The sequence below is a fragment of the Anomaloglossus baeobatrachus genome, chromosome 4 (assembly GCF_048569485.1).
Source record: "Anomaloglossus baeobatrachus isolate aAnoBae1 chromosome 4, aAnoBae1.hap1, whole genome shotgun sequence".
NCBI classification, from domain to species: Eukaryota; Metazoa; Chordata; class Amphibia; order Anura; family Aromobatidae; genus Anomaloglossus; species Anomaloglossus baeobatrachus.
In genome coordinates, this window is record NC_134356.1 from 24,478,800 (window position 1) to 24,491,918 (window position 13,119).

The window sequence follows — 13,119 nt, forward strand, 5'->3', positions numbered from 1 at the left end:
TTGCCATGAGTAGTGTGCATTACACATGATCCATCAAAAGTAATCTGACAGGTGCCCCGCCCCTATCAAAATGTGTCAAAGTTGTGCTGTAGCACGCCCCTTATCTATCAAAGTGTATCAAAATGTGTTTTCTTTTATTGATTCGTGATATATTTATTGGATTTTGATAAATCTTGGTGTTGTAATTCACACTCTATAATATTAGTTCATAGGACTAATATTATAGAGTGTGTATTACAGCATACAATTAACATTTGATTGGGCATATTATGTATATGGCCAATTATACTATTACCCGTCCGGTGCTATTAATTAGCTTTTATAAGTCCCCGAGTATAATGTTATACTGTTTGTATAAAAGATAGACATTAATATTATCTACCATTATTCACACTGTGTATTTTGGTTTTGATCGGGCATATTATGTATATGGCCAATTATACTATTACCCCGTCCTGTGCTAGTAATGAGTTTTTTATAACTCCTCGAGTATAAAGTTATACTGTTTGCATAAAAGACAGACACATTAAAAGTTTAAATTCTTTATTGATCAAAATGTCAATTGCAATCAGTAAAATGTCAGAGGATTACAATCAATACTGTATTAAAACAGAACAATATAAAAGTATTACAAGCAATAGTATAATACACTATTTAATAAAATACAAATATATATTAATTCTCTTACATAATAATTTATTACATTACATTTCAGCATTCTGGCTGTTACATTGTGAGCCACATTGATTGTAGTATCGGGAGAGTCCTTTTTTTAGGCATCAAACTTGCTTGTGTGATACCTAATGGAGAATGTAGAGATTGAATTGGTCGGCGGGGTGTGGATAGAGTCTGAGGTTTAGATACACCACTAGCTTCATTGATAGGCAATTTCAATCCGTCTAAAACCGCTCTAGTAGTGGGATTACCCACAATGGTCGACGGTATATTTAACTCGGCCAATGCCTGCATAAACGTATTCCAGCCCTGGGGTAAATTTCTGTTAGTCAAGGCATGACTCTGTGTTGTATTACGCACTAAATCCAACATGTTCGTGCCCGGTATTACAGAGCCTTTGAAAATAAACTCGCTTTTATCATTCCATGTTGCAATATTTTTGTTCTGCAGCAGTCTGTTTAGTAAAAATTCAGCATTCTTTTTATATCGCTGGTTTACATGACTTACAATTTCAATAACAGTTTTGTTTTCATCAGGGTCTGGATTTGACATTTGCCGATGATCAGACTCAGGAGTGTTAATGATCTTTAAAGTTGATAGTTCCATCGCATCATGTTTAGCATGAACCAAGTATCTCTGTAGTACCTCGCTATATTTTTTAATTTTCACGTCGTCAGGTATGTCACGACGCTGTAAAATGTCACTAATTTCATCATCAAGGCGGCGAATGACATTCTGCCGTATGTTGGTTGTAACAGGGGGACTTAGTTTGATTAGATCTTGTTTGGGGACTAGATACATTTTCTCCGTATGCTGCATTATTTGCCCGTGAGTAGACTTGTTATTATCGGGATTGCAAACCCTAAAAGAGGACCTATAAACCCGCCGGTCTGGTTTAGTAGACGTTTCTTTTTCTTTATGGGCTGTGATTTATCACTCAGGGTTCTTATAGCTTTACGCCACTTTTTTAGTATATTTTTTTGACGCTCTTTCAGAGGAATTCGGCCTTTTAAGATGTTTAATGCAATCTCTCCAATGGCGATAATTAAATCACGCTTTGCATTGCATAAAATAGATTTTCTGACAGCAGGAGTTGCCTTCACTAGCGTTTTTAAGAGAGCCCAGTTACGACGGATTCTCTCAGACATCTTTACAACACTGCGTACACAGCATAGAATGTCTGATTTATTGTAAAATTCACTTTTTAGAAGTATTTTTCTTTTGAATATACACAGCTGGCAAAGCTGGTGGAAACAAGCCTGTCCTTAAGCGCAGATCCTCAGGGGTATTGGCTCTCAAGTCTAACAGCAAATACCCATAAGGCTCCCGTGTGGCGTCCTCAAAAGCTTCTAAGAAGAAGCGTGTTTTTCCGGGGTACATTTGGCGAGCTAAAGTTACAATTTGTAATTTATCTCGAGGGTTATTAAAAAGTACCATGTACTTTGTGTTCAAATTTATCGTGCGACTTTTCTTGCCCTGACAAAATATGTTTTGTACCAGGTAGAAAATGCTGAGGTTTCTATGGTGCACATACTTGGTAAATGCTTTTTCTATCTCACAGTTATCACTAGCACTCTCCATGAGGTCATCAACAATAGTCAAATTTACCTTGTCAGGCGGGAATAAATTATCATCTACGAATGTATGCGGCAGACCCTCCACAAATCTGATGTTGGGAAAAGAGAGAGAAATTTCGTCATATAATTTTTGCCAGCACGAATAAAACCAAACAATATTATCTGGTTTGTGCGAAAAATGAGTATCAATATTATGTAATAACTGTTTTACAAAATAACTTTTTCCAGAATTAGACGGCCCTGCTAGAATACATGAGAATGGGTGCTGCAGTCTTGGGTCCATCTTGAGTCACAACTAATAGCCAAAGGGTAGGGTGGTAAAATTGTCTAACAGTCGCCGCTTTGTATAAACACACTTTTGTGTTTTGCGCAATGGCCTCGTCTCAATGTCCCAGTACTTTTTATTTCTCACAATACCCGGTTGTTCAATGATAATGCGTCTCTGTGTTTCTGAGTCAGAATTACGCTGGTAGTCCAGAACTAGATCTTTTAGACTGTTGAAATTAATAGACTGCGTGTTAGCAACATTTAGTGTTATACCCTTCACTTTTAAGACAGTTTTACCAGTGTTGAGTTTGTAGCCGTAGGTTTTTGGTCCCGCAGATACAAATTCAGTGATGTACGTGTCATCAGGTATCTCACTGGTCAATTCCCCCAGGTAATCACCTAAAGTCGGGTTCCACTCACCAGCTTTCTGCACAAAAATTACTGAATCTGTGTCATGATAAAGACATCTTTCCTGCAACCTGTCCAGCAGAGAATACAGCTCTAGTCGGGCATACGCCGTTGTAAAACAGGCGATAAAAATGTTTGTGTTTTTGTTGACGGTGTGGTGTCCTTTTACATATTTCCAATTGATGGTGGCTGTTTCATCATCAATAAAATGAACCATTGAGATGTCATAGTACGGTAGAAACACACGCTGAAAAAGCTCATCAGGGTCGCTAACAATGCTGGTACATGGTAAATTAGATCTCTGTGCAAACTTGCCCCATAAAGAATTTAAGAACAATTTAGAGATCTGTCTCTTAGCCGGATTCACCCCTATATTTTCAGGGCGTAATTGTACACCTTCTCTCTCTAGAAAGGAGTCAATGTATTGCTGTTTCTTGGCGTCATCAGTGCACCAGCTGGGATAGCCGGAAGCCTCCTGCTTATCCCTAAGATGTAATTTAATGTATGGGGCAAACAAATCATCGCTGGTTTCAGGAAAATGCCAGATTTCATAGATGTGCGCTATCCTATACCCTTTTTCTATGGCCATCTCAAGTTCTATAGTGCACCATGTACCGGTCAGCGATCGCTCCTCGTCAGTATGACCACAAACCCCTGTCTGTGAATTTACAGCGCATGTGTGGCAAAGAATAAACATTAATTTTTTATTGAGTTTTACCGGCAAAACAGGAAAAAATAAATCTCTTGGAGGGTAGACCTTGACTTTGGCAATACCAAAGTATTTTTTAATGAACCCAAAATTCTCGTAGATAATGTGCGGATGACCTACAGGGTAGGTTTTAGTTTTGTTTACAAAAGGGTACAGACTTGTGAAATCATAGTAATGTAATGTCTCCCCATCTTTCAGACTGTGATAGAGTTTAATGGCATTAGTCCGACCCCCATAAAGCGCGTCGCGGGGGTCTAAGGGTGTAGGGAAATCCATTTGGTGAAGAAATGTTTGAAGGTTAGAATCTTTTTCAACCATTTCATTCCACTCATGTTCCCACATCAATCTCAGTGTGTACCCACAGCACTGCAAGTAACGCTTTTTAGCTAGAAAGGCGTAATATAATTGACCGTAGGATGTGTTTGTGACCTTGTTGGTATCATTTTCATTATAACACACAGGGCAGCCGTGGTAAAAACATCCCTGAAATTCAAAGGCTATGTGTTGATTGTTAACATAGGCATACCCGTCTAAAAAATATTTACCGACTTGTTTTTCACCACCTCTCAAAGCATGCTGAATGGTAATGTTCTCTGTGTGTGCTACAAACATGAGCCACTGTATAGCGGGGGACGAGAAACGCTTTTTTGTTTTGTGATAATTATCACCGGGTAAAATGGCGATGGTATGTTTAGGAAGAAATTTAAACCTGTACATTGACATGCATACAGATGCCAAGGTGATGAGCTGAAACGGATCAACGCATCTGGACACTTCAATTTTTTTCTTTTCTCGCTTACAGTATATTTTAACATTTTTTCTCGTCATGTCCATAACACGTTCCCTATAGAGTTCACACGAGCGCCTCAGAATCTCAACATCTTGCTTGCAATAAGATTTTAGTTCCGTCTTAAAGTCAAAAGTTGTGTTTGTGTGGCCCTCATACCATTCTATAAATTCAGTTTTCTCACTAGCTGTCATATACTCCACACCGTAATATTTTACAGGTGGTAGGGGACCTACATAGTTTTGATTTTCCTCGGTGTTAAAAAAGTGTGGAAAATGTCCTTTTGAGCCTGAAAACCCCATAGCCTGCGGTAGTTTACTAAGCTTCATGGGAATGAAATTGAGCGAGTCTATGAATCTTATTCCCAAATCAGGCAGCATCACACACAAGAGACGACCACCTTGCGCTATCAGCTTCACTTGTAGTTTTTCAGATATCAACTCCTTAACAATAAAGTATGCATCGTATCTGCCGGCATTGTGCGCTATACACGTATAGCCTGAAAATTTACCGCTGGTTAGAAACTGAACAAAGTCATGAGTGCATGTTTTACCTTCAAACTCCCAGGAAGGGTGTCCATACAGCGTTGTTGCATAAATGTAATTTGGGATGTGCGTGCCTGTCTCCTGCATGCATTCAAAGTCATAAAACATATATCGATCTGTCTCGCCCTTTGGTACATACGGCCGCATGTAGCAAAGATGAGCATCAAATTTATTTAGACGAATGCCGCAAACACTGCAACGCAATCCTCTACATTTATGCTCGGTCTCACTATTTCTGGGCACAAAATGGTGACATTCATCACAGAATGTTTTAAGTCTGCAAAAAGCTGGATTAACTGCAGCTAGTTGTGTGTGTTGGACTAAGCACTCGCTTGAGCGACAATACAGCCGACAGACAGGACACCGGGGTTGTTCTGCACCAGGGCTCTCCACACAACCCTCTCTTTGACAAGCTTTACAAAAATACTGACAAGAATGGTTATACTTGTGGTGATACATTGAGTTGCACCTCTCACAAAAGTAAGATTCGCCAATAAAGCCCTTCATATTCTTTATACCATAGTAGTGATTATCATGATGCAGTATGAAAACAGTTTTGGCCCCAGATGAATTACCTGTGTCAAAGTAACGCCAATCACCCCGGCTATAGTACAGCACTTTTATGTTGACGTTCAGATGTTTTTCAAAACTCACAATATCACTAAAGCTTACTAGGTGATTCTCAGGGATATTTAGCGCTGCTTGTACGGCTTTAGCACGATTCAGCAAAATTGTATCACCAACATCACTGTCAGCAATCAGTGCACACACACTAGCGGCAAAGCACAGATTTGTGTTGTAATTGTTAAAGTCGTACAGCCAGCGTCTCTTTTGTTTAAGTATTTGGGTGCTTGCTATGGATTTTAATCGGCGTTTCACGCCGCCCCTTCGGTTTTTAATTATTGTTACGACTAATTTCAGGGTGTTGGATGCTATGCATTCTGCATTACTTTGCAGTGTGCGAGCAACAGCGTTTAAAAACGTTTCAGAGCTAAAATTCTCACGACTTTGTTTTGTAGTAAAAATGGGATCTAACGTGTCACCTCCTTCAAGTCTTAACTGAATAAAGTCACCAGGCTCAATGTCTCTGATGATTCTGTCCAGTAATGATTGAATGCCCTCATGGACAACATTCAGGGCCTCTTCAAATGATTGTATACGATCTAAATTTACAAATTTGAAATGATCGGTATACATGAGGGCATTGAAATTGCAGAGTTGTCTTTGGTGATGATAAAAATGTTGTAAAACATCAGCATTAACGGTCCGCACATTATCGTCACCACCAAATACAACAGAATCATCATTTACATTTTCACCCTGTGTTTCAAGATGGGTGCTGCTTTGAGCATTTGGAGACACATTGGGGCTAATGCCACCAGGAACATCTTGAGTGTGTAGAGATGGACTCTGTGCATGTATCAGTATCTGTGGATTTTGTGTAGTTATAGAGCTGCGAGCTGCCACCCGTCGTCTTCTATCTGCTAGTGAGCGTTTCGATCTAGCCATCAGCGCTAGAGCCCTTTTAATTACTCGCAATCTATAAGACCTCTGTGGTCCTATTTTGGGCAATTTCGGCAGCCCATAACCAACCATGCCTAGTCACAGCAAATTATTTTTATTAGATTGTGATGATACAATAGCATGTTCTCTATTGAATGCATATAGTTCTGCGATAATGTCAGGTGTTGGGCATGCATTTATCAATCTTTCATACGTTTCACAGAAATATTTTAGTTTGTTCTGGTAGATTTTGCTTTGGACGTACTGACCAGACATAGCGTGAAGCATGTTTTCCTGTTCATCAGACCACACAGGTTTCACTGTGCAAGCTGGTGTAGAGTCAACTCTCTGCTTTTTACTTTTACTCGGTACTGAATGTGCTCGCCTCCTCTTCAAAGGATTCACGATATTAAAATCATGACACACATTCTTACCGTCAGCTAACTGGTCAATTTCTCTATCGAGTGCTTCACGAGCAGCTTGTGCCTGGTCAATCGTGGGAATGATCTGTGTTGCTGACACTCCACAACCAGTCTGTGTCAAGTCAATCATGGTCATGGTCTGCGGCGTGATGGTGGGTAGTGGTATCGTAGCTGTCTTGATTGAACGTGGCTTGTATTTACGTGTTGTCGGTTTTGGCCATCTCTCTCCATGATGCTTGGCTGGCACAGCACTTCCTTCTTGGCGTACCACAGAAAATGGGGATATGGGGCGTGTTCTCGCAGATCCATATGCTGTCTGTAGTGTGAACTGTGCTGCAGCGATGTTTCCGTCATGCTCAGCTAGAGGCTGTAGAGTAGAAGTTGTTTGTTTCTGGACACTTTGTGTGGCTAAAAGAAAAGAGTAACAGTTGTGTCAGATATACCTGAATCATTGTGTAACATTGTTTTAAGGCCCTGTCACACACACACACAGATACAACTGTGTGTGTGACAGGGCCTTTATAAAGCCTGCATAGAAAAAATAAATAAATAAATCTAAATATATACTTACATGTGCTAGGAAGTGTCTGGGTAGTTGACAACTTGGGTGTATTCTCTTTGGAGAATATGAGTTTCCTACCACTCAGTTTACGGTCTGTGAATAAAATATAACCATTAACCTGTGGTACAAATGCATTTCTTCTGCACGCTGTTTTTCATATACTCATCATCACCTTTCCTATTCGCTGTCTTCAGGTGTAGCGGCTTGCCCTGTTTCTTAGGTGTTTTAGAAAGCTGCCGACTTCCAGTCATGTAGGCCGCTTGACGCATCTTACCATCACCTGTATAAGAGTTCATTTTTAGTTGCATGTGTAAATACATATGAGCAAAAGCAAATTTTCAAAGAGAGCCATACATATGCGCAAAAGCAATTTTTCAAAGAGACGCTGGCTTTTCTATAATAGAAGAGAGATTACCTTTTCTATCTTCATTTAGCACACAATCTGGCAATGTCGGGGTAATAGCCGGTATAGAAACATCACCATCTCCAATAATGTAGCCCGGTTGCACAACATCTGTATAAGAACTAGTATTTACTTTCATGTCTAAATACATGTTTAAATTACGTTTAAATATATATATAATGTATATGCAACTTACTGGCTATAGATTGCAGAAAATTAATTTGGCTTGTTTCTCCTGTATTCATAAATTTTACAAATGCCGGATCAATTTCAATCTGCATGAAGTCATCTTAAACAAGAATGAAATAATATAAAAATAATGTACAATCAAAACCTTAATCACTATATGCTGACTTTTCTATAATAAAAGAGATGTTACCTTCTCTATCCTCATTCATCATACATTCTGAATTTGCCGGGGTATTAGGCGGTACAGAAACACCCGTATTCATAGCTTCTAAAAAAGCATCGTCATCACGGTAATCCATGAATTCACCTTAAGCAGGAATGAAATAATATGAAAATAATGTGCAAAACATAGGAAATTATTAAATATAATAACTATTAAATATATAACTATTAAATATAATGCCTACCCCATTGTTGCGCATCTGGGAGAATATCACCGAATTGATCCACACTATTTTGGGCGTCCATCTAAAATATTAGGTCTGTGTGAATTTTCTATAGTATTTGATACATATTTATATCGAGGACAAATACAGATAATAGCGTGTATAATAAATAAGCTACATTCTATAACTTAACAAATATATCTATTATTGTTATAAATAAACATAGTCACTATTAAATACACTATTTAGATTTAATACCAGCAAAAGCATATTAGATGTTAAAAGTTAAATACTTACAGCTTATAGAATCTTTGAAGTTTTCTTGAATGCGTCGAGAGAGAGAGTGTCGGTCAGTCGCTGATAGTAGCCAGGACACTTAGTTTTGACAAGTGCTCTTGCTCTGTATTTAAAGCTGTACAGAGATAACACATCTACCGTTTACGCCCTTAAGAACTGACCAGTTACGCACGTTTGCTGTATCAGCATTAAATAAATATATTACTAAGCAAAAAAAAAAAAGAAAAAGAAAAGAAAAAAGAACACATATTGATACACGAATTTTGAGATATATACACACACACATTATATATATATATATATATATATATATATATATATATATATATATATATATATATATATATATATATATATATATACAGGCCAATAAATATATCACTAAGCAATAACTGTATATATATATATATATATATATATATATATATATATATATATATATATGCAACCCAATAAATATATCACTAAGCAATAATAGAGAACACATTTTGATACACTTTGATAGATACACAACACACTTAAAGGATGATGTCTGGGCATTGTGAAAAGATATTACAAAAACAGTACTACAATCCTAAAAATATTGGTTCTTTTGGAGGTGTTGCAAGTTTATATAGAGGAATTCGTAACCACAATATTACAAAGAAAGATGTGCTTAATTGGTTGGCTAATCAAGATACATATTCTTTACACAAGCCAGTCAGAAAAAAAATTTTGACCAATAAAATAATCGTGGCAAACATCGACTCCCAGTGGCAAGCCGATCTTGTCAGTATGACTGATTATTCAAGAGAAAATAATAATATAAGATACATTCTAACAGTTATTGATATCCTATCGAAATATGCATGGTGCGTGGCCTTATCAAACAAGACAGGAACAAGTGTTGCCAGATCACTCGAATTAATATTTGAAAATGATCAGCGGATACCAAGGAAGTTACAGACGGATCAGGGGCGCGAGTTTATGAATAACGCCGTGAAGCGCGTGTGTAATATACATAACATTCATCTTTTTTTTACTAACAATACAGTAAAGGCCGCCGTGGTGGAGAGATTTAATCGAACACTTAAGTCGAAAATCTGGCGATATTTTACGAAGAATAATACCTTTAGATATATTGATATTTTACCTGATTTGGTGTATAGCTATAATCATTCGTATCACACTGCAATTCGTTGTAGACCCATTGATGTGACCAAACATAACTCGTTACAAATCTGGAGAAATATTTACGCTTCTAGTAACGCTGCTAAGCCTATTAAACCTTCTTTAAAAATTGGCGATCATGTAAGAGTGTCACGCTATAAAGGCATTTTCGCTAAGGGTTATGAACAAACCTACACCGATGAGATATTTGTTATTACAGCCATCAATGTCAAATTTCAAAAACCTCTCTATAAAATTGCTGATTTGAGCGGTGAAGATGTACAGGGCTCGTTTTATAAAGAAGAGCTGCAAAAAATAGCAATGGATGAGAATCGCATCTACAGAATCGAAAAAATTTTGAGACGCAAGCGTAAGAGCGGTGAGAGACTGGTATTAGTTAAGTGGCTTGGTTTTCCTTCAAAGTTTAACAGTTGGATTAAAGAAGATCAGCTGACAGACATCTAAATCATGGAGGCGGAATCATTTTATATAACATTACCAAGCAATGCATCTTCTAGAATATATCCTGAGAACACAATATCATCTTATACCACCAAATTGGCAAAGCCTGTACACCTTTCTGGACCCTTTGAAGTTGCGCTCACCGAGATTCAATACCCGCATACATGGTATACGTTTGAGCAGAATGATGGAAATTTCTTTATAGGGAAGCGTGGTGAAGTTTTGAAGGAGTTCTATTTGAAACCGGGATTTTATTCAAACATCGCTGAACTCATAAGAGCCATTAATGAGCGTATTGATGCATTGAAGGTAGCACCCGATGGTTTTAAACTAAGATACGACGATGTGAAGAGAACTGTTACCATGTCGGATTCACCGACTATACATTTTGCACCAGGGCAGAAACTCTCGCATATTTTAGGACTACCACCCTATATTGAGGCCTCTGTAGATAATGCACATCTGGAAAGGAAAAAGACGTATGCAGATATAAAAGATGGGTTTTATACATTATATGTGTACACAGATATAATACAACACCAACTTGTGGGGGATAGTTATGTTCAGCTTCTGCGAACAGCGCAGGTAACGGGAAAGAGTGGCGAACTAACCACTCTCCAATACACAAGGCCCGATTATGTACCGCTTTGCAAGCAACATTTTGATTCTGTGACGATCTCTATATTATCAGATCAGGGTGTGCCTGTTAAATTCAAATACGGCAAGGTAATTATTCGATTACACTTTCGACCGAGAAAGGGCTAACACAGTAAAATGGTGTCTCAAAGGGTGTATGGCGAGCCAGCAATTTATGCAAGGTATTATATGGCTCAAACGGGCCATGGTTTAGAGGGCTTTCGCGGTGATGCGCACATGTATGGCGGGGGTCTTGCAGGTATTTTTAGAGGCCTTTTTAGGCGAGCCGTACCGTTGTTCAGGAAAGGTATAGAATTAGTAAAACCGCACGTAAAGACAGCTGTCAGAAACATAGCTAAAGATGCGGTCACATCCCTCTCAACAGCCGTAATGAATCGGATAAACACGGACCCGCAGGAGGGCTCTGGAATTATTTATGTTGCTAAAAAACAGCAGAAAAGAAAAAGGCAGGCTCGTTATTCACAACCCCCTATGCTCATGGTTAAAAATACTACCAAGAGACGAAACCGCCAGAAAAGGGTGAGACGCTCTCTCGGTGACATCTTCTAATCGCTTATCATGGCTTTCATACATGAAGCATCGATCGAGTGTGCAAAATCCGAACTGGATATTTTTGACCTCCCTCCAACACAGACAAGTATAGAGAAATCGCTTTTTGTAGAAGTTCAACCTATTGCGGCTCTGTCAGACAATGCACCCTTGGAATTTTTTATATCGGGCAGCGGTGAATATTATTATGATCTAAACAATACGCTGCTGTACATAAATTGCCGCATCGTCAAACAAGATAATACAGCTATCGGCGCTGACGCCAGAGTATCTTTTATAAATTACCCCCTCGCTACGCTCTTTAATCAGGTTGACATCACTCTGGGCGATCGCCTTATCTCACAGTCGGATAACCTCTACAGTTATAGAGCGTACATTGAAACGCTTTTAAATTACAGCTCACAAACATTATCATCGCAATTTACTGCTGGATTGTTCTATAAAGACACTGCAGGACATCATAATGATCGGACCTTGGATGGCGCAAATGCTGGTTTTGTCAAAAGAGCCTTTATATCAGCCAACTCTAAACCTGTAGATCTCATGGGGCCAATTTTTGGAGATATATTTAATCAACCAAAGCTCATACTTAACGGTCTTGACCTCAAGATCAAGTTGTCAAGAAATAAGGATAGTTTTTGTTTGATGTCCGCTGATGCTGAGCAATATAAAGTGCAAATCTCACACGCTGCTCTGTATGTAAAACGAGTGCAGGTCTCTCCAGCTGTACGAATAGGCCACAGTCAGGCCCTACTAGCTGCCACCGCCAAATACGCTATTGATAGGGCCTGCATGAAAGTATACAGTATACCGGCTGGTACACGTATTTCAAACCACGAGAACCTCTTCTTAGGCCAAATTCCTTCAACAGTAATATTAGGATTTGTAGATAATGAAGCATTTAGTGGCTCATATAATAAAAATCCTTTGTGCTTTGCTCATTTCAACATAAGCCAGACAGCAATTTATGTCGATGGCCAACAAATACCAGCACGGCCATACCAACCTAATTTCAATGTTGATTTAGCCGTTCGAGAGTTTATGTCGTTAGCCCAGATTTCTGGGAAACAAAGGTCCGATTCTGCTTTGGCAATAGACCGTGAAGAATTTATGGATGGATTCACATTATTTGCGTTTGATTTATCCCCCGATCAAGAGCCCGGTGGTCATTTCTCGCTTGTGAAAACCGGTAACCTACGCGCTGAAGTGCGATTTGCGGTAGCTACACCACATACTGTAAATATGATCGTATATGCTCTCAGCTCAACTATACTTGAAATCAACAACAGAAGAGAAGTATTATTTGATTATATCTAATTATGAATACCCTGCAACTCACAAATCTGCTGAAGTCCGATCGTTATACAGAACGTATATTTGCTGGTGTGTTTCCGTGTGATTTGCTACCGTCATATAGAGTGAATCAGAGACCCGCTGCTTACATCGTGAACACAGACACCGCCAGTCAAAGCGGCCGTCATTGGATATTAATTGTACTCTGCGATGATAAGAAGGCAATATTCTTTGATAGTTATGGCTACCCGCCTTGTTCCATAATTTTTCCTGCTGAGT

The 13,119-nt window shown here is 38.7% G+C and overlaps 3 protein-coding genes across 3 annotated transcripts; 1 reads left to right on the forward strand and 2 right to left on the reverse strand.

The window, feature by feature from the left end:
* Positions 1 to 526: 526 nt before the first annotated feature.
* LOC142302770 (uncharacterized) lies at positions 527 to 6,564 on the reverse strand. Its single transcript, XM_075343880.1, has 2 exons — positions 2,284 to 6,564; positions 527 to 800 (listed from the first exon to the last, which is right to left on the reverse strand). Exon 1 carries the CDS (start codon positions 6,562 to 6,564, stop codon positions 2,548 to 2,550), a length of 4,017 nt encoding a protein of 1,338 aa, XP_075199995.1. The 3' UTR covers positions 527 to 800; positions 2,284 to 2,547.
* A 1-nt stretch (position 6,565) lies between these two features.
* Positions 6,566 to 8,887, reverse strand: LOC142302771 (uncharacterized). Its single transcript, XM_075343881.1, has 8 exons — positions 8,731 to 8,887; positions 8,455 to 8,515; positions 8,238 to 8,354; positions 8,055 to 8,147; positions 7,871 to 7,969; positions 7,628 to 7,735; positions 7,465 to 7,548; positions 6,566 to 7,301 (listed from the first exon to the last, which is right to left on the reverse strand). The coding sequence occupies exons 2-8, from the start codon at positions 8,513 to 8,515 to the stop codon at positions 6,571 to 6,573; spliced, it is 1,293 nt and encodes a 430-aa protein (XP_075199996.1). The 5' UTR covers positions 8,731 to 8,887; the 3' UTR covers positions 6,566 to 6,570.
* A 2,669-nt stretch (positions 8,888 to 11,556) lies between these two features.
* LOC142302280 (uncharacterized protein F54H12.2-like) lies at positions 11,557 to 12,864 on the forward strand. Its single transcript, XM_075343351.1, has one exon. It carries the CDS (start codon positions 11,557 to 11,559, stop codon positions 12,862 to 12,864), a length of 1,308 nt encoding a protein of 435 aa, XP_075199466.1.
* The last annotated feature ends 255 nt before the right edge of the window (positions 12,865 to 13,119 follow it).

Excerpts from the sequence above, each read along its gene's own strand:
- LOC142302770 (XM_075343880.1), bottom strand. The coding sequence starts at position 6,564 with ATGGTTGGTTATGGGCTGCCGAAATTGCCCAAAATAGGACCACAGAGG.
- LOC142302771 (XM_075343881.1), bottom strand. The coding sequence starts at position 8,515 with ATGGACGCCCAAAATAGTGTGGATCAATTCGGTGATATTCTCCCAGAT. Across the intron at positions 8,355-8,454 it reads CCCAGATGCGCAACAATGGG|GTGAATTCATGGATTACCGT; the intron begins GTAGGCATTATA and ends TTCCTGCTTAAG. Across the intron at positions 7,549-7,627 it reads GAAGACAGCGAATAGGAAAG|ACCGTAAACTGAGTGGTAGG; the intron begins GTGATGATGAGT and ends TTTTATTCACAG.
- LOC142302280 (XM_075343351.1), top strand. The coding sequence starts at position 11,557 with ATGGCTTTCATACATGAAGCATCGATCGAGTGTGCAAAATCCGAACTG.